The sequence below is a fragment of the Narcine bancroftii genome, chromosome 3 (assembly GCF_036971445.1).
Source record: "Narcine bancroftii isolate sNarBan1 chromosome 3, sNarBan1.hap1, whole genome shotgun sequence".
Lineage (NCBI taxonomy): Eukaryota > Metazoa > Chordata > Chondrichthyes > Torpediniformes > Narcinidae > Narcine > Narcine bancroftii.
This window is the reverse complement of record NC_091471.1, coordinates 703,312-721,990: the sequence shown is the minus strand read 5'-3', so window position 1 is coordinate 721,990 and position 18,679 is coordinate 703,312. Positions and strand designations below refer to the sequence as shown.

Sequence of the window (18,679 nt, the reverse complement as noted above, 5' to 3'; positions counted from 1 at the left end):
TATTGTCATTTTATGTTGTCTCTTCTCCCTTTGATGTACGTTGCCCATCAGGAAATGGCGTCATGGAGAAGACTGCCCACCGGCCAATCAGCTTGTTACTGTTAGCCCAGCCCTATGAGGAGACTGACAGATGTAATGTCCAACAGCATGTGGGCTGGTGTCAGAGAAACACAAGCAACTGCAGCCACTGGAACCTGCAGCAAATACACGGACGTGCTGGAGAAACTCACGCATCCATAGGGAGTAAAGGGAACCAATGCTCTGGAACATTCTCTCTTTCCCTCCTCCTCCATCTCCTTCCCTACATCCCCAGCCCCTTCTCTCCGTTTCCTGTCAGAGCATCCCCTTCTCGGTCCTGTCCTCGCCCCATCCCTTCTCAGCTTCTTTCTCTACCCCCTCCATGTGGATCCTCTAATGTTTTGCCCTGTGTTCCTCCCCCCACCTCTTTATTCAGGGGTTTACCTGATACGTGACGGGGGGCTCAGGCCCCAAAGTTGTTTACATTTTACTTCCTATGGATGCTGCGTGACCTGCTGAGTTCCTCCTGCCCTCCACCCCAGCATCTGCAGATTTTCTTGTTTAACTCCAGCGGCTCGTGGCTTTGTCTTTTGGGCTTTTTTTGACAACTTTATTTTAAAATTTTAAAAACACAGTTACATCAATTTTAATAAATTCATACATAAGAAAATGTAGATGTGGATAAGATAACAAAAACCCCTTACCTCCCTTTCCCTCCCCTCTAATCCCCATCCTCCTCCCCTATAACTACCCCTAAGAAAGAAAGAAGAAAGCGGATTATTAGTTATATATATAATTCAACTTTTAGGCCATGGAACCAAGAATGTCACCAGGATGGATTAAGATCTTAAATCTTCAAACCCATAATTTTCAAATAAAAATGATGTTTGTCCCTTAAATTATCTATTATCTTTTCAAGTGGGATACAAGATTTAATTTCAATATGCCATCTTTGCATCCCTAAAACCAAATCAGATTTCCATGTAATAACTAAACATTTCTGAGAAACAGCTAAAGCTAAACGTAAACATTCAATTTGATAAATAGCCAATTGTGGTGGCGCACATCCTCGTGGTGAACCGGCCCCGCTTTTACGGCCGCGCCGGCAGGGCAGCCGTGAGAAGATGACGCCGTCGGGGGACCTCTGTGCCACGTGGGTTAGAGCAAGGCACGCGCTTCACATGAGCGTGGTGACGTCACTGCTGTCGTGTGGTTAGAGCTTGCATCGCCCTTAAAGGGACACACACGAAGTTTGAATGAATCAGTTCATTGAAACCTCCAACGTGGTCGTGGTGTGTTTCATTCTGTGTAGCAGCCACTACATTGGTGACTCCAGCAAGTCCAGACCGTTTTATGGCTTCAAGATATGGATTCTGCAGAAATCAATGTAGTCATGGTGAAACTCCCCCCACCCCCCACCCCTTCTGGATGCATCGCCAATGCTCTAGGTTCGGGCAGGCGGAAGCGCAGTTTCGCCTCCGACACATTACATCAGACACCATGACGTTCTATCACATCATGAGCGTGCTCGAAGAAACCGCGGCTAGGGTGGATGACCTCATCCACAACCCACTGGAGGAAGGTAAATGCCTCGCTCTCAAAAACCTCCTCCTCGACACCTTCGACCTCTCCCCACAGCAGTGCGCCTCCAGGCTTCTACACCTGGATGGTCTGGGAGACAGAACCCCATCTTTCATTATGGATGAAATGCTGGAGCTAGCAGAGGGCCACAGACCCTGCTTCCTTTTTGAATAGATTTTCCTCGAACAGATTCCTGAGGACATCCAACTGACAGCCCACGCAGATGTCCTCTGTCAGACCAAGCGAGAAAACGAGGCCGCCCTCAGCCATGTCACCTGTCCAGGGCCCAGTTGGCCCCAAGCGCCCCCCAATCACAAACCGAAAGAACACCACCCCACCTAGTGTTTCTACCATCAACGCTGGGGGGCCCAAGCCGCAAGTGCAGGCAGCCCTGTTCGTTCCAGGGAAATGATCCGGCCAGCCGCCATTAATGGTTGGGACGGCTGGCTGCATGAACAGTCTCCCGCATGTGACCGACAAGTCCAGTGGCCGTCGTTTCCTGCTAGACACTGGAGCTGAACTGAGCATGCTCCCCCCGACTGCCCTCGAGATCTGTGCACAGGGCCCAACCCTACGGGCAGCCAATGGATCCTCCATCAATACTTTTGGCACATGCAGTGCACAGAACATAAGGTCTATCTCCATGTGCTATTCGCCTGTCTGGCAGAGTTCAGCCTCACGGTTAACATAGCCAAGTGCCAGTTCGGTAAACAGTCCCTGCAGTTCTTGGGTCATACCATCTCAGCGGATGGAGCTGCCCCGGCACCCGAGAAAGTCACAGCCGTACGCCAGTTCCAGACACCCTCAAGGGCCTACAGGAATTCACCGGCATGGTCAACTTTTACCACAGGTTCATCCCAGGGGCGGCTCGCTTCATGCAGCTGTCGTTCGCACTGATCGCCACCAAGAGCAAAACCCTGGAGTGGACAGAAGAGACCGAGAATGCTTTCGTTGTGACGAAAGATGCCCTAGCGAGCACCACACTACTAGCCCACCAACAGCCAGACGCCCACACCGCGCTTTTGGTGGACGCGTCAGCCACGGCCATTTGGGGTGTCTTGGAGCAATCAGTCAACGGCCAGTGGCGCCCACTTGCCTTCTTCAGCAGGCACCCCCACCCACCCCCCGCACGGAACTAAAGTACAGAGCCTTCAACAGGGAACTCTGGTACTTCAGTGAGGGCAGTCCATTCACCATATTCACCGATCAAAAACCACTCACTCAGGCCCTTGCAATGTCAAAGGACCCCTGGTTGGCGTGCCAGCAGTGGCATCTGTCATATGTATCAGAGTTCACCGTTGACACCAAGTGGGTAAGGACATTGTCATGGCAGACGAGCTCTCAAGGCCCACATTCCACAGCCCCAGCCTGGACTACACCCAGCTAGCGCAGGCGCAGAAGGAGAATGCAGGCACACAAGCTTTCTGAACTGCCATCACAGGTCTCCAGCTCCAGGACCACAAACTGCCGGTCAACCCCGACATGCTGCTCTGTGATGTCTCCACCGGCTCGTCGTGCCCAGTAGTTCCACCCAATGGAGGCCACAGGTCTTCAGCATGGTCCATGATGTGGGCCACCCCTCGGACAAGACCTCGGTTCGCATGGTAGCGGAACGGTTCATGTGGCTCGGCCTCAAGAAGCAGGTAGCCCAGATGGCAAGAAACTGCAAGCAGTGTCAGAAGTCCACAGTCCAGTGCCATGTAAAGGTCCCGCTACAGCAGTTTGATTCCACGGCCAAGAGGTTCGAGCACATACACGTTTACATCATGGGCCCTCTGCCAGTGTCCAGGGATGCCTGCTATTTGTTGACGGGTCGACCACACGACGAGGTAGCCGGAAGTCATCTCACTGAGAGACACTTCTGCCAAGACCTGGGCCAGGAACCTATTTGCCCTTTGGATCGCCAGGCTCGGGGTCCCGGCACACATAACGAGTGAAGGGTGCCCAGTCACATCCACCCTCTGGGTCACAGCTGGCAAACTTCTTGGGTACAAGCTCCATCACACCACCGCATACCATCCCCAAGCCAACAGCCTAGTGGACCGCTTCCATCGGCACCTAAAGTCGGCCCTCATGGTTCAATTCACCGGTCCCAGCTGGACAGACGAGTTGCCCTGGGTCCTGCTTGTAATCAGAACGTCTCCGAAAGAAGACCTACAGGTAACATCCACAGAGTTGGTTTACGTCGTGCCGCTGTCACTACTCGGGGAGTTCTTCAGCCCGAGCATCGCCCCCACAACTGAGAGCTGGCAGACTTGCAGGGTAAGCTCGACTCACTAGCGCCCCCACCACGGCAGCCGCCCATCCTGCATCCCCAAGGAGCTGGCCACGGCCGATTTTGTTTTTGTCCGGTAATGTCCACACACTGCATCCCTGCAGCACCCCTGTGAATGCCCCTATAAAGTCCTGCAATGCTCAGGCAAGACATTCACCCTGGTCGTCAGGGGCAAGGGGAAGCTATTCACAGTTGACCAACTCAAGGTGGCACCTGGACCTTAGCCAGCTAGTAGCGACGGTTCGGCCAAAATGATAAGGTCGGCCACCCAGGCAGCGAGACGCGTAATCCGGTTCTGAGGTGGTTGGTGGCAGCGCACATCATTGTGGCGAACTGGCCCCGCTTGTACCGGCATGCCGGCAAGGCAGCCGCGAGAAGGTGGCGCTGTCGGGGAACCTCCGTACCATGTGGGTTAGAGCAAGGCATGCGCCTCAGGCGAGTTTGGTAATGTCACCGCCTACGCGAGGGCGGAGCTCACGTCACCCTTAAAGGGACGCGTGCGAAGTTTGAATAAATCAGTTAATTGAAACCTCCAACTTGGTTGTGGTGAGTTTCATTCTGTGTAGCAGTCGCTACACAATCATTTTAATATCTCCTAATAAAAACCACATTGGATCAAACAGAAGTTTAACTGTTAATACTTTATCAAAAAATAATTCAACTTGTGTCCAAAGGGTCTTAACTTTAGGACACATCCAAGTTGAATGAAAAAAGATGCCTATCTCTTTACCACATTTAAAACAAATCTGATGACATTAAACTAAATCTCTTTCATTTTTGAGGGGTTAAGTATAATTGAAGCAAAAAATTACACTGTATCAATCTGTACCTTACATTTATAACCTTAGTCATAATTTTCTAACAATGAAATTAAGATCTTTACAATTATTTTGGGTGTATGGCAAGGGATAGATTGAAAAAGATATTGGATCCTTGGAAAAATATTCATCTTAATATAATTTACTCTACCTATTCAAATTATAGGTAAATCATTCCACCTATTTAAATCTTCTTTAATTTTACCAAGTAATGGTAAAAAATTCAACTTTATCTAAAGTTTCATCAATTTTATTACCTAAATATTTAATTGAATCTTGCGTCCATTTAAATTGAACAATGTGTTTACATCAATCATAATCCCCCTCAACAAGTGGCCTGACCTCACTCTTATCCCAATTAATTTTATGGTCTGAATTTTCTCCATAATCTTGTAATATCTTATAAAATGAACATAATGAATTGTCAGGATCTGTTTTAAATTAAAACATACTAATCTTAAATTATTCCTTAATTCCCTTAATATTAGTGTTACAGAGTCGAGAAAACCCCCAAAACCAGCAGCAATAGATATGCAACACAACACAGAGTTACTTAAACAAAAATAGTTTTTAATTATATTTGAACAAGAAAACAGATTTAAACTTTAACTTATTACTATCAAATTACTTAACCTACTTAATCCCCCCTCTAATACTAAGCGCAGGTGTGAGTTATGTGTATTTAAGATTAGAAAAGTTATTTGGATCACAGTCCATTCTCACTGGTTGCAGGCAATTCTTGTTCTGTGCACAGAAGTTAGCATTAACAAAGTTCACCAGTCTTTGGTGCTTAACAGGCAAATGATTGCCACTCAGGAGGGTTCTTGTTGGTCTTCAGAGAGAGATTCCTTTTGTTCTAGGACATCCGCACCTAATTCCTGTTTAATCAGTCTTGCTGACGAAACTTTCCCCCTTTAGGGTTCTCCAGATGATCCTCCTTTCAGGTCACCTTTCAGACCGCCAGTCTTCTCCTTTCATCAGGCAGTCTTCCAAGAGTTTGCCAGCTTAGTCCTTCTGGAACTGATTTCTGTCTCCTTTCTCTCTGTTTCACATCCTCCCTCTCCGAGAGCAAAACTGTTCTCAGTCTCCCTGCAAAAATCACAATCTCCCAGGCAAGCTGTATTGTTGCAACTTTATTGCTCTTTTTGCAAAAAGCACTCTGCGAAAGTCCTGCAAATATTCTGAGTTTTAAAAATGTTTGAGAGCAGCCTGCTCCAATAATCCTTCCCAAAACACCTCTAAATACTCCGTCACACTACTCACTGCACTGTCGGACAGACAAAAGGTGACAATTGGATATGGATAGAAGGGTAGGCAAGAAAAGGTGATGATTGATGTGGAAAGGGGATCGGAGTGTAGAAGCAGAGCTGGGGGAAAGGAGACGGAAATGGGAAGAGAGAGAGATTCCACTTTGTATTGGGAGGTGCCAACATCCAGGCCTGTATACTTTCCCCATTCCTTGCCCGTCAACTGGCCCATTATCCGGCCTCTGACCTTACTCGGCTCTTGGATGTGCTGAATTTCTGCCACCAGCAGCATCTTTGCAAAGGAACCCCCTTTCCCATCCCCCACCATTGCTGCTCGGGGATCCCCGTGTGCAGTTGGGAACGAATGTGATTGATTCTTAGATGTTGTCATGTGGGATGGTAGTGATTGAGTGACAGGTCCCTAACACGACTGTGGGTGGGTCGGGTGGTTCCAATTGGTTGGAAGTTGTTCATCCTTTTGATATCACAGTGAAACGTTGATGTGGGGATACAGTTTACATGTGTGTTGTTGAGGCTCTTTTGTCAGAGTAGTTTCTGGGCCAATAAGGATTCTGGGTAATAATGCAGTTATTGACCTCCCAAACAAAAACTAACATGAGCTTTCTGCTTAAAAATGTGAAATATTTCCTGCTACATCTCTCATCATTATATGTTTACTAAAGTGTTGTTCACAGAAATAGGCCCATAAAACAGTAAATCCTGGGTTCATAATGTGTTGCTTGGTCTCCAGTGTTTGTTGCTTCCTCTCCTTTCCATCAACATGTGCTAAATTTCACCCACATGTGTCTACATGTCTGTACTGATCCTCTTCACAGTTTAGGACACTCTACGGTTTGTCATGTTACTGGCCATGCCTCCAATGTGTGTTGTCCTGGAACACTGGCTGCAGAGAATGCCTTGCTCCCTCTCACTCCACCATCTTCTCTCCACAGGGTTTTCAGGCAGGACGCTTCAGACACGTGGTCTGACCCTCTGCTGGGATTTCTCAGTGAATTAGGAGCACAGAGGTCACTGCACGGAGAATTCCTACACCCGTTGTGTGCGTGTACTGGACTTCAGCTGATTGACCGACATGGAAAGTCAAGTGACCAGTGACACAGCAGATAAAACATTCCAAAGTGAAACGTATGGCGAGGAGGGCCTTCCTGTGGACTTGCTGGAATCACATCCCTGCGTTCACCCTGGGGACCCACCGTTCCCCTGTTCCAAGTGTGGGGAGGGATTCGCCAGCTCTGACGCATTGCTGCAACATCAGTGTGTCCCCACTAGAGGGACCCCATCCCCTTGCTCTGACTGTGGGAAGAACATTCAAACTTCAAAGGACCTGGAGGGGCACAGGTGTGTTCCCCCTGGAGAGAGTCTGTTCACCTGTTGCTTGTGTGGGAAGGGATGTGTTCCCCCTGGGGAGAGTCCATTCACCTGCCATGTGTGTGGGAAGGGGTGTGTTCCCCCTGGGGAGAGTCCATTCACCCAGTCCTCCAGCCTCCTGCAGCACCAGAATATTCACTCCGGGGAGAGAGGCTTTAAATGCTGTGTGTGTGGGAAGGGGTTCTCTCGATCCTCCTACCTGCTGCAACACCAGAGAATTCACACCGGGGAAAAACCGTTCACCTGTTCCCTGTGCGGGAAGGGATTCTCTCAGCCCTCCGGCCTCCTGAGTCACCAGCGGGTTCACACTGGGGAGAAACCGTTCATCTGCACACAGTGTGGGAAGGGGTTCTCTCACTCCTCTGATCTGCTGAGGCACCAGAGAATTCACACCGGGGAGAGACCATTCTCCTGCTCCCTGTGTGGGAAGGGGTTCTCTCAATCCTCTGCCCTGCTACAACACCAGAACATTCACACTGGGGAGAAACCTTTCACCTGCTCCCTGTGCGGGAAGGGGTTCTCTCAATCCTCCACCCTGCTACAACACCAGAGAATTCACACAGGGGAGAAACCATTCACCTGCTCCCTGTGTGGGAAAGGGTTCTCTCATCCCTCCAACCTGCTACAACACCAGAGAATTCACACTGGAGAGAAACCGTTCACCTGCTCCCAGTGTGGGAAGGGGTTCTCTCAGTCTTCCACCCTGCAGAGACACCAGCGGGTTCACACTGGTGAGAAACCATTCACCTGCTCCCTGTGTGGGAAGGGGTTCTCGTGGCAATCTGGCCTGCAGACACACCAGCGGGTTCACACTGGAGAGAATCCGTTCACCTGCTCACTCTGTGGGAAAGGGTTCTCTCGGCCATCCAGCCTGCAGGCACACCAGCGGGTCCACGTTGGAGAGAGACCGTTCACCTGCTCCCTGTGTAGGATCAGATTCACTCATTCCACCCACCTGCGGAAGCACCAGCGGGTTCACACCAGGGACAGACCGTTCTCATCCAGCAAGTGCGGAAAGGGATTCACCGATTCCTCCCCTCTGCAGGCCCACTGTTGATTTTCCATCGGGGAGGGACCATTGACCTCCCTGTGTGGGGAGGAGTTCACGCAGCCCTAGGGCCTGTGGCTGGGCTTCTGTGCTGAGATGATAAACCAGTCAGGAGACGTCAGCTTTGTTAACTGTGGACGAGACTCAGCCATGCGAGTTCCCCTTTGGTGTTTGTAGTTGATGAGTTTAAACTCCACGCTGCAACCTCTGGATTTTCAGGTGGTGAGGAAGGTCATGCGGCGTCTAGAACAAGTAATGGGGAGTGGACGATTTGGAGCCCAAGCCCATCACCAGAAGTTACAAAAATGAGACAGAGCCCGAATAAAAAGGTGAGGGGAGAGGGGGTGGCATGGGTTTTAAGTGTGGACGCCGATGGGAGGGGAGAAGAGAGAAGTGCAGGGGAGAGGGTTAAGGAGATGTGATGGGAGAAGGAAGGGAAGGGGGTGGGGAGCTGCAGGAGAGTAAACGGAGGGATGACAGGAACTGGAGGTCAATATTGATGCCATCTGGTTGGAGACTGGGGATGGAATAGAAGGTGTTGTCCCTCCAGTTTGGAAGTAGGGTCGACGATTTGTGTCCAGATTGTTGTTTCAATGGGGATGTTCCTTGCAGCTCCAGCTCTCCGTGTGTTTGTATAATCCCCAGTCAACCTGCTGCACCTGCTCATTTGATTTTTCATGTAAATTGCATCAGATCCCCGGGTTACTTCCCCTTTGTACTTGCTGGGATGGTTGCCATAGACGGATCCTGTCTGGCCTGTACCTTGATGGACAGTAAATAAAAATGGCTGTGACCAGAAGATTGTTTCCTCATTCTAGTCTTCTGAAGCATCTGGGCAACATTATCTCCAGACCCAACAGCATGTCACTGCCTGAATGACCTTTAAAAACTTCGACCAGTGCCTGTCCCACAATAATGCTGTTATTTGGTGACCTGTTGTCTTCTCCCACCAGTGATTTATATCCCATTATTACCTGTATTCCTAATCTCTACCCAGATCGATTCAGCATTCTGCTCCCTACAAACTAGGTAATCTCTCACTATCACCCTAATCCCATCCGGAATGAAGAGTTAATCCACTTCCTGTATCTTCCTGTTTACGCTTATGAATTTCCTGACACCTCTTGGTATTTAACTCCCAATCATCTCCAACCTGCAAACATGTTGTGTAATGGCCACTAAATCACACCCCTTTCAACTGATTTGTGCCAGTAGTTTATTACCTGTACTTTCCATTTGTGATAGTACAGATTCTATCACCAATGTGTAATGTACAGATTGTAGTGTAGGATGTCTGTGATTGGCTGAGAGCATAGCCATGCCTACTGGCAGGTCATAAAGGATTGCTCCTAGCCAGACTAGGTCATTCTGGACTGGTCGACCTACATGTGATATGCTCCAGTCTTTTAGTTAATAAAAGCCTTGGTTTGGATCAACAAGTCTTTGATTCTTTCGACGTCCTGTACAATTTTATTCACCAAAACATTTTGAAGGGATGGAGTGTATGCTACGGCTTGAACCCCTCAACATCGACCCACAGTCAGCTACAGCCTCGAATGACTTTAAGCAGTGGGTGAGATGCTTCGAAACATACTTACAGCTCTATGATCTTGCTGTGAGAGAGGTCAGCCATCGACTACTAATATTGATGACTATGGTGTCCCTGAGAGTCTACCAGAGTATCCAGGTCGTGACCACTTACGCTGCAGCCATGAAGGTGCTGAAAGGGCTCTACAAGCAAGCGGTGAACAGGGTCTATGCTCTGTACAAAATTGCAACAAGGAGGCAACAGCCCAGCGTGGGGGGGGGGGGGGGGGGCGTGGCAAGATGGCGTAAGGATCAGATGTGTAATCCCTGCCCTCTCTGGTCAGATTTTTAAATGCCCGTTTTTTAACCCTTTATTTTTACATTTTAAAACTTTAATTTTTAGTTTGATATTTTGGTGAGCTATTATGGGTACTAATGTAAAAAAAAACTAATTCTCAGTTACAAAAGAAAATACAGTTTTGAAGTGCAGAAGAATTGGGGCCTAAACAACCTGGAATAGCCGCGGATCAGTTTTCAGCGATCCCCAAGCTTCAACGATTGCCGGTGGGGACAAACCTTAAGGTAACAGTTACTCACCAGTCTCAAGATGGCGATGGTTCGATCCGTTCTGCAGAGGAAGGAGCGCGCTCCCAAGAAATCAGGCACGACTCTGGAGGCCTGCTACAAAGAACTTTCCCATTGGAAGAGACAGGAGCACTGAGGAAGAAGATCCTGATGGCAGACATGCAGTCTGCAGCGACTATGCGCTTGGGTGGCAGTCAACTACGGAGATTTCCGTAATTTTATTTTAAAAATGGTCTGCAGGGGGATGACAACGACGACCCCCTGAGGAAGTCAGGGAGTCGTCGTTGGGTGTCCAAACCCACAGCAAAACTATCAGAATGCTACCTTTTGAAGAGCAACAAGAAGAGGACTTACTTTATTCTGCCACTGTACAAGAAATGGAAGAAGAACTGGAAGAAAGTGAGTTAAAAATCATGGAACCGGATCCTGCATTCCAAACTGCACTTCAGCCTGTTTATATGATGCTTGAAAGTATTGATTTTTATCTGGATGTTATTACTGGTCAATTGAATCAGGTGGTTCAAATGAATACTGATATAATTTCAGACTTAAATGTGGTTAAGGCAGAAGTTAAAGAAAACCGGGAAAACTTCAAAAAATTTGAAGCTTCTTTTTCTGAATGTAAACAGGTACAATTCAATACAGAAACAAAAGTGAAGGTGGAAAAATCAGTTAAAGATTTAGGAGCCCGGTAAAAAGAGTTAACAAGAAAAATGGACTATTTGGAAAACCAAAGCAGAAGAAATAATGTGAAAATTGTGGTTTGCCAGAAGATATAGAGGGTCAAGATTCTGTTAAATTTTTTACAAATTGGATTCCCCAAATGTTGGGGGAAGAGTCATTTCCTGATGGATTAGTATTGGAAAGAGCACATAGAGCTTTAAGAAGACCACCTTTATCCGGTCAGCCACCAAGAGCTGTGATAGTTCGTTGTTTGAATTGTTTGGACAGGGAGACAATCCTTCGACTTGCAGTTCAAAACGCAAGACAAAGGCAAGCTCCAATGATAATTCAGAATAGTAGAGTTTTCTTCTATCCTGATTTGAGTCAAGATGTTATCAGACGCTGACATGAATTTAATTCAGTTAAAGATATTTTATGGCATAAAGGTTACAAATTTGCTTTTCGTTATCCTGCTGTGTTGAAAGTGTTTCATGGAAACTATCAGTTTCAATTCTTTGAGACTGAGCATGAGGCAATGGTTTTTGCTAATTCGTTACCGGATGTCAGAGGACAAAGAAAGAGTCCACCATTATCTCCTAAAAGAAAACCTGATGGACTGGGAAATGGACAAAATGGCAGAAATGGAAAGGATGGGAATGGGAAGAATCGGAATGGAAAGAGCTCATCTACTCTTGAAACTAGTTCACCATCTTGACGAATCTTAAAGCTGAAATTTTTTTTGTAATATGTTAATATTTCTGACTGGCTGGCTGGGGAGGAGGGGATTGCACTCACTTCTTTGTTAGTCATCAGTCACTAGAGGGTTATCCACACCCAGTTTTTTTTTAGGGAATTACTACCTTTTGGTAGGTTTTTTTGTTTTTTTTTATTAACGAATACTATTTCTATTTGGAGGGCCAATATATTTTATTTGAGAAAATTTTTATTTTTTTCCCTTTTTTTGTTATTATTAATTTTGTGATTATTTTTGGTATTTAGTAATTGTATTAGATATGTCGAATTTGAAATTTGCCACCTTTAAAGTTCAAGGATTAAATAATCCGATCAAGTGTAAGTGAGTTTTGGCTTACATTAAAAAGATGAAGATTGATATTGCTTTTTTACAGGAGACGCATTTGAATGAAAAATAAAGTTTAAAATTGAAGAGGGATTGGGTTGGAGATGGTTTTTTTCTATCATTTAATTCTAAAGCTAAGGGAGTAGCAATTTTGATACATCAAAACTTATCTTTTGAATTACAATCAATGGAAATGAATGCAGGATGTATTCTTACGTTGAATTGTAAGATTTTTAATGAATTTTGGACTTTACTTAACATTTATGCACCGAATGTGGATGATGAAGTATTTATTTCGGATGCATTTCTGCTTTTGGGACAAGCTAATGAAAATGTTTTGGTTTGAGGAGATTTTAATTGTGTTTTGGAACCTTTACTAGATAAATTTCCAAAAAATGTTAAAAAATCTAAAATGGCAATTCAAATTTGAGCTTTGATGAAAAATTTTAATTTAGTGGATATCTGGCGACATCTTAACCCAACAGAGAAGGATTTTTCTTTTTATTCATTTAGACATGAATCTTTTTCTAGAATTGATTTTTTTTTAGTATTGGCACATTCGTCCCCGGATTCCATTCCTCAGGCAGAGTCTCCAGGTGGGCGGGAATGCGTGTTGGAGCAGAAGCAGTTTCCATCCTGGGGGGTGAATGTGGTGAGATGTAATTACACCACTAGGTCACCAGGAGTCATCCCGGTGACCTTGTCTAGAAAGCAGTCCAGAGCTCCAGTCTAGCCTTCCAGGTTTGTCTTGCAGAGAGACAAGACGTCTTCTTGTAGATATTAGTTTATTAAATCTGTCTTATAGTCGCACTGCTGTTGTGGTTATTGTCAGCACAGACCCGTCAACGACAAATTCACTCAGGGACTCGTTGAAGGACTCTCACTTTGAACTTGATTTGTTCTTGGAGATTTCTTTCCTGCTTTGCATCGTTCGTTTGTTTGCACCAAGTGAAACCCGGAAGTGCAGACCCCGGGGTTGAAGTGGAAACACACAAGGCGGGAGAAACTCGGCAGCTCCAACCGTGTCCTGATGTAGCAAAGGGAACGATCCAGGACGGAGGTTCCGGGCTGGTTCCCATCATCCAGGGCCCTTCCTCCCCCTCCTGACAGTCGCTCAGACTCTGTCCCCCCTTCCTCGCTGCTTTCTTCCACCTTCTTCCCGGTCACGATTCACACTGCGTTTCCCCGGGGGCAGATTTCACCTGGGAACGTCTCGCTGACCCGGGCCGGCCGCTCCTCTGATGGACAGCTCACACGCCCCGCCTCCTCTGATGGACAGCTCACCCGCCCCCTCCTCTGACGGACAGCTCACCCGCCCCGCCTCCTCTGACGGACAGCTCACCCGCTCCCTCCTCTGACGGACAGCTCTCCCGCCCCGCCTCCTCTGACGGACAGCTCGCTCCGCCCCGCCTCCTCTGACGGACAGCTCGCTCCGCCCCTCCTCCTCTGATGGACAGCTCGCCCCGCCTTCTCTGACGGACAGCTCACCCGTTCCCTCCTCTGACGGACAGCTCACCCGCTCCCTCCTCTGACGGACAGCTCTCCCGCCCCGCCTCCTCTGACGGACAGCTCGCTCCGCCCCGCCTCCTCTGATGGACAGCTTACCCCGCTCCCTCCTCTGATGGACAGCTCACCCGCTCCCTCCTCTGATGGACAGCTCACCCGCTCCCTCCTCTGATGGACAGCTCACCCGCTCCCTCCTCTGATGGACAGCTCACCCGCTCCCTCCTCTGATGGACAGCTCACCCGCTCCCTCCTCTGATGGACAGCTCACCCGCTCCCTCCTCTGATGGACAGCTCACCCGCTCCCTCCTCTGATGGACAGCTCACCCGCTCCCTCCTCTGATGGACAGCTCACCCGCTCCCTCCTCTGATGGACAGCTCACCCGCTCCCTCCTCTGATGGACAGCTCACCCGCTCCCTCCTCTGATGGACAGCTCACCCGCTCCCTCCTCTGATGGACAGCTCACTCCGCCCCGCCTCCTCTGGTGGACAGCTCGTTCAGCCCCGCCCCTTCTAATGGCAGCTCGCTCCGCCCCGCCTCCTCCGATGGGCAGTTCGCTCCGCCCCTCCCCCTCTGATGGACAGCTCACCCCGCCCCGCCTCCTCTGATGGACAGCTCGCTAAGCCCCGCCCCTCTAATAGACAGCTCGCTCCTCTAATGGACAGCTCACCCCGCCCCGCCTCCTCTGATTGACAGCTCCCTCAGCCGCGCCCCCTCTAATGGACAGCTCGCTCCGCCCCGCCTCCTCTGATGGACAGTTCGCTCCGCCCCTCCCCTCTGATGTACTGCTCACCCCGCCCCGCTATATTTCAGTTCGCTCCGCCCTGCCTCCTCTGATTGACAGCTCAATTCGCCCTTACTCTGATTGACAACACTCTAAGCCATGCCTCACAGGCTGCTGCCGCCGGAGGAGTGCGTGGAGACGCCTCGGAGACGTGACGCGTCATGAGCGTCGTTCCCTCAGTGACGGGCCTGATGAGGCGTTGGGAGCCCGGGCGTGGAGGTGAGACTTGTCCCGGGCCCAGCGGCTTTGAAGCGTCCAGGGTCGGGGGTAGGGGTCCCGTGTTCTTAAAGGTGGGGGGTGGTCCCGTGTTCTTAAAGGTGGGGCATGGTCCCGTATTCTTAAAGGTGGGGGGGTCCCATGTTCTTAAAGGTGGGGGGGTGATTCCCGTGTTCTTAAGGGTGGGGGGGTGGTCCCGTGTTCTTAAAGGTGGGGGTAGTCCCGTGTTCTTAAAGGTGGGGGGGGGGTGGTCCCATGTTCTTAAAGGTGGGGTGTCCCATGTTCTTAAAGGTGGGGGGGTGGTCCCATGTTCTTAAAGGTGGGGGGGTGGTCCCATGTTCTTAAAGGTGGGGGGGGTGGTCCCATGTTTTTAAGTGTGGGGGGTGGTTCCGTGTTCTTAAAGGTGGGGCGTGGTCCTGTGTTCTTAAAGGTGGGGGTCCCATATTCTTAAAGGTGGGGGGTCTCATGTTCTTAAAGGTGGGGGGTCCCATGTTCTTAAAGGTGGGGGGTCCCATGTTCTTAAAGGTGGGGGGGTGGTCCCGTGTTCTTAAAGGTGGGGGGGTGGTTCCCGTGTTCTTAAAAGTGGGGGGGTAGTCCCGTGTTCTTAAAGGTGGGGGGGTGGTCCCATGTTCTTAAGGGTGGGGGGGTGGTCTCGTGTTCTTAAAGGTGGGGGGTCCCGTGTTCTTAAAAGTGGGGGGTGGTCCTGTGTTCTTAAAGATGGGGGGTCCCATATTCTTAACGGTGGGGGTGTGATCCTGTGTTCTTAAAGGTGGGGGGTGGTCCCCTGTTCTTAATGGTGGGGGGGTGGTCCTGTGTTCTTAAAGGTGGGGGTCCCATGTTCTTAAAGGTGGGGGTCACGTGTTCTTAAAGGTGGGGGGTCCCGTGTTCTTAACTGTGGGGGGGTGGTCCTGTGTTCTTAACAGTGGGGGAGTGGTCCCGTGTTCTTAAAGGTGGGGGGGTGGTCCTGTGTTCATATAGTTGGGGGGGTTCCCGTTCTTAAAGGTGGGGGGGTGGTCCCGTGTTCATATAGTTGGGGGGTTTCCCGTGTTCTTAAAGGTGGGGGTTGGTCCCGTGTTCTTCAATGTGGGGGGGGTGGTTCCGTGTTCTTAAAGGTGGGAGTGGTCCCGTGTTCTTAAAGGTGGAGGGGCATGTTCTTAAAGTTGGGGGGGGGGTTTCCTTGTTCTTAAAGTTGGGGGGGGGGTTTCCTTGTTCTTAAAGGTGGGGGAGGGTGTTGTTGGGCACGACCAGTTGCCCCAATAATTACAAGGACCAAGATTGAGAGGAATGATAGGCTTTATTGTACAGAAGACTTGAGCTGGCCCAGATCCAAACTAGGGAAGTACAGGGAAGGGGCTCAGACAAACTCTTTTGGCTCATCAGGCTGCTGTTTTTTCGATGCCAGGAGGTAACAGAAGTAGACCTTGTTGATCTTGGACTTGTATAGCGCCTGTAGCTCAGCCATCGCCTCGGTGTAGGTCGTGCAGTTTCTGATGGCCTGGAAAGCCCTCTGACCTTTCTGGCCTAGGCCACAGGGGAGGAGTCCAGGGGAGAGTGTCATCAGGGGGCGGGCCAGCCCGTGCTTTTAGCAGCCAATGAGTACATACAATCCATACCATTACATTCACTCTCTTTTAAACTGAAGTCCCCCCCCCCAACTTTTCAAGGTGGGACCAACAGACAACAAAGCCAAAAAAAATTGTCCAGTTAGATGCACCAGTGACTTCCTCATTCTGCGGGACCAGCGGGGGGCAGGTGTGTCCGTGCTCTGCTGTTTGGGAGGGGAAGCACTCCTTGGGGGTGCAGGGTGGGGAACAGTCTGGGTCAGAATGATGAGTGAGGGCTCCCAGGAGGAAGGGGAGTTTGATGTCTCCTGGAAGACCAACTCCTGAAGAGGAGAGCCAGGCGGCTCGGCCTCTAGTATTGCGCTCCCATGTGGGGTGATCTACTCCGTGGGATGGTCGGTGGCTCGCAGGGCAGTTTCAGGATCTTCAGCCCTCGCCAGGTCTCGGATAGGCACAGTGTCCTTGTGGCCATCGGGGTACCTCACTAACGCGTATTGGAGGTTGGCGAGTATGAGGTGTACCGCTTCTACCAGTGGATCTGTCTTATGGCCCCTCGCGTGTCTCTGTAGTAGGATCGGCCCTGGGGTTGCCAGCCAAGGAGGAATGGAGGAACCATTCGCCGATCTCCTAGAGAAAGCAAACAAGCGTTCATGCGGGGTGGAGTTAGTTGTGGTGCACAGGAGCAATCGGATGGAGTGGAGCACTTTGGGCACTTGTTTTTGGACCTAAGGGGCAGGAGCACCGCCTTCTAGACAGAGGCGTTTTCCCTTTCCACCTGGCTATTACCCCTGGGGTTATAGCTGGTGGTCTTGCTGGTAGCTATGCCTCTGGCCAGGAAGTACTGTCGCAGCTCCTCGCTCATGAACGAGGTCCCCCGATCACTGTGGATATAATCGAGGTACCTGAACAGGGTGAAGATGCTGCTCAGCTCCTTGATTATTGTCGCCGGGGTCATATCCAGGCAGGGAATAGCAAAGGGGAACCTGGAGAACTAATCCACCACAGTCAGGAAATAGGCATTCCTATTTGCGGTGGGTAGGGGGCCCTTGAAATCGACACTGAGCCGTTCAAAAGGGTGTGTGCCCTTAATGAGATGTGCCTTTTCGGGCCGATAGAACTGCGGCTTACATTCAGCGCAGATCTGGCAGCGTCTGGTCGTGGACCTGACGTCCTCAACAGAGTATGGAAGGTTCTGAGTCTTGATAAAGTGGTACAACCTTGTGACTCCGGGGTGGCACAGACCGTCATGGTGGGCATGGAGGTGGTCGAGATGCACAGTGGCGCACGTCCCCCGGGATAGGGCATCTGGGGAACTGGTGAGTTTACCTGGTTTACAAGATGTCATTAATATAGGTGGAGAGCTTGATCCTCCACCTAAGAATCTTGTTGTTTTTGATTTTACCCTGCTGTTTTGTATTAAACATGAAGGCCAAGGCCCTCTGGTCTGTCAGCAGGGTAAACTGTTTGCCGAACAGGTAATGTCGCCAGTGGCGCACCGACTCAAGGATCGCTTGTGCCTCCTTCTCAATCGAGGAGTGCCGTACCTCGGGACTGTGCAGGGTGCGGGAGAAAAATGCTATTGGTCTTCCTGCCTGGTTAAGAGTGGCGGCCTGTGTGAAATCTGATTCATTAGTCTCCACCTGTAAAGGGATGGACCTACCCATCGTGGCCTTTGCGATGTCTTCTCGGATCTGATAGAATGCAGCTTGGGCTTCCACCAATAACAAGAAGGTTGTGGACTTAATTAGGGTGTGGACCTTGTCGGTGTAATTGGGCACCCATTGTGCATAATAGGAAAACAGCCCCAGGCACCTCTTCAGCATCTTTAGGGTGTTTGGGACTGGGAGCTCCATAAGGAGTCGCATGCGGTCAGGGTCCGGGGAAATGACACTATGTGCCATGACGCATCCGAGAACGGCCAGGCAGTCTGTGTTGAACACGCACTTGTCCTTATTGAACATCAGGCTGAGAGACTTGGCTGTACATAAGATCTTTGCGAGGTTCACGTCGTGGTTCTGCTGGTCATGGCCGCAGATGGTGACATTGTCGAGGTATGGGAACGTCGCTGTCAGCTTGTCCTCCTCCACCATCCGATCCATAACCCTCTGAAAAGCAGAGACACCATTGGTAACACCGAAAGGCACCCGCAGGAAGTGAAAAACGTTGCCATCGGTCTCGAAGCCCGTGCAGAGCCGATCGCTCAGGCGAAAGGGGAGTTGATGATAAGCCGACTTGAGGTCAATGGTTGAGAAGACTCTATTGTGTGACCTTGTTGACCAAGTCGGCCATCTGGGGTAGAGGGTACGCATCCAACTGGGTGAAATGGTTGATGGTTTGACTGTAATCAATCACCATCCGGGGCTTGCCTGCCCCTCTGACCATGA

At 49.7% G+C, this 18,679-nt stretch overlaps 1 protein-coding gene across 2 annotated transcripts in view; it reads left to right on the top strand.

Annotated features, from left to right (window-relative positions):
- LOC138756918 (zinc finger protein 229-like) overlaps positions 1-9,815 on the top strand; it is a 10,545-nt gene extending 730 nt beyond the window's left edge. The window contains exons 2-3 of one of the 2 annotated variants that reach the window (XR_011353236.1): positions 6,893-8,705; positions 9,070-9,815. Coding sequence is in view for 1 of the 2 variants with exons in the window: in XM_069923325.1 (XP_069779426.1) it covers positions 7,033-8,385 (1,353 nt within the window). In the remaining variant the exon portion in view is untranslated. Of the gene's footprint in view, positions 1-6,892 lie in introns of both variants that reach the window. The other variant, XM_069923325.1, reaches the window with a different exon arrangement.
- The last annotated feature ends 8,864 nt before the right edge of the window (positions 9,816-18,679 follow it).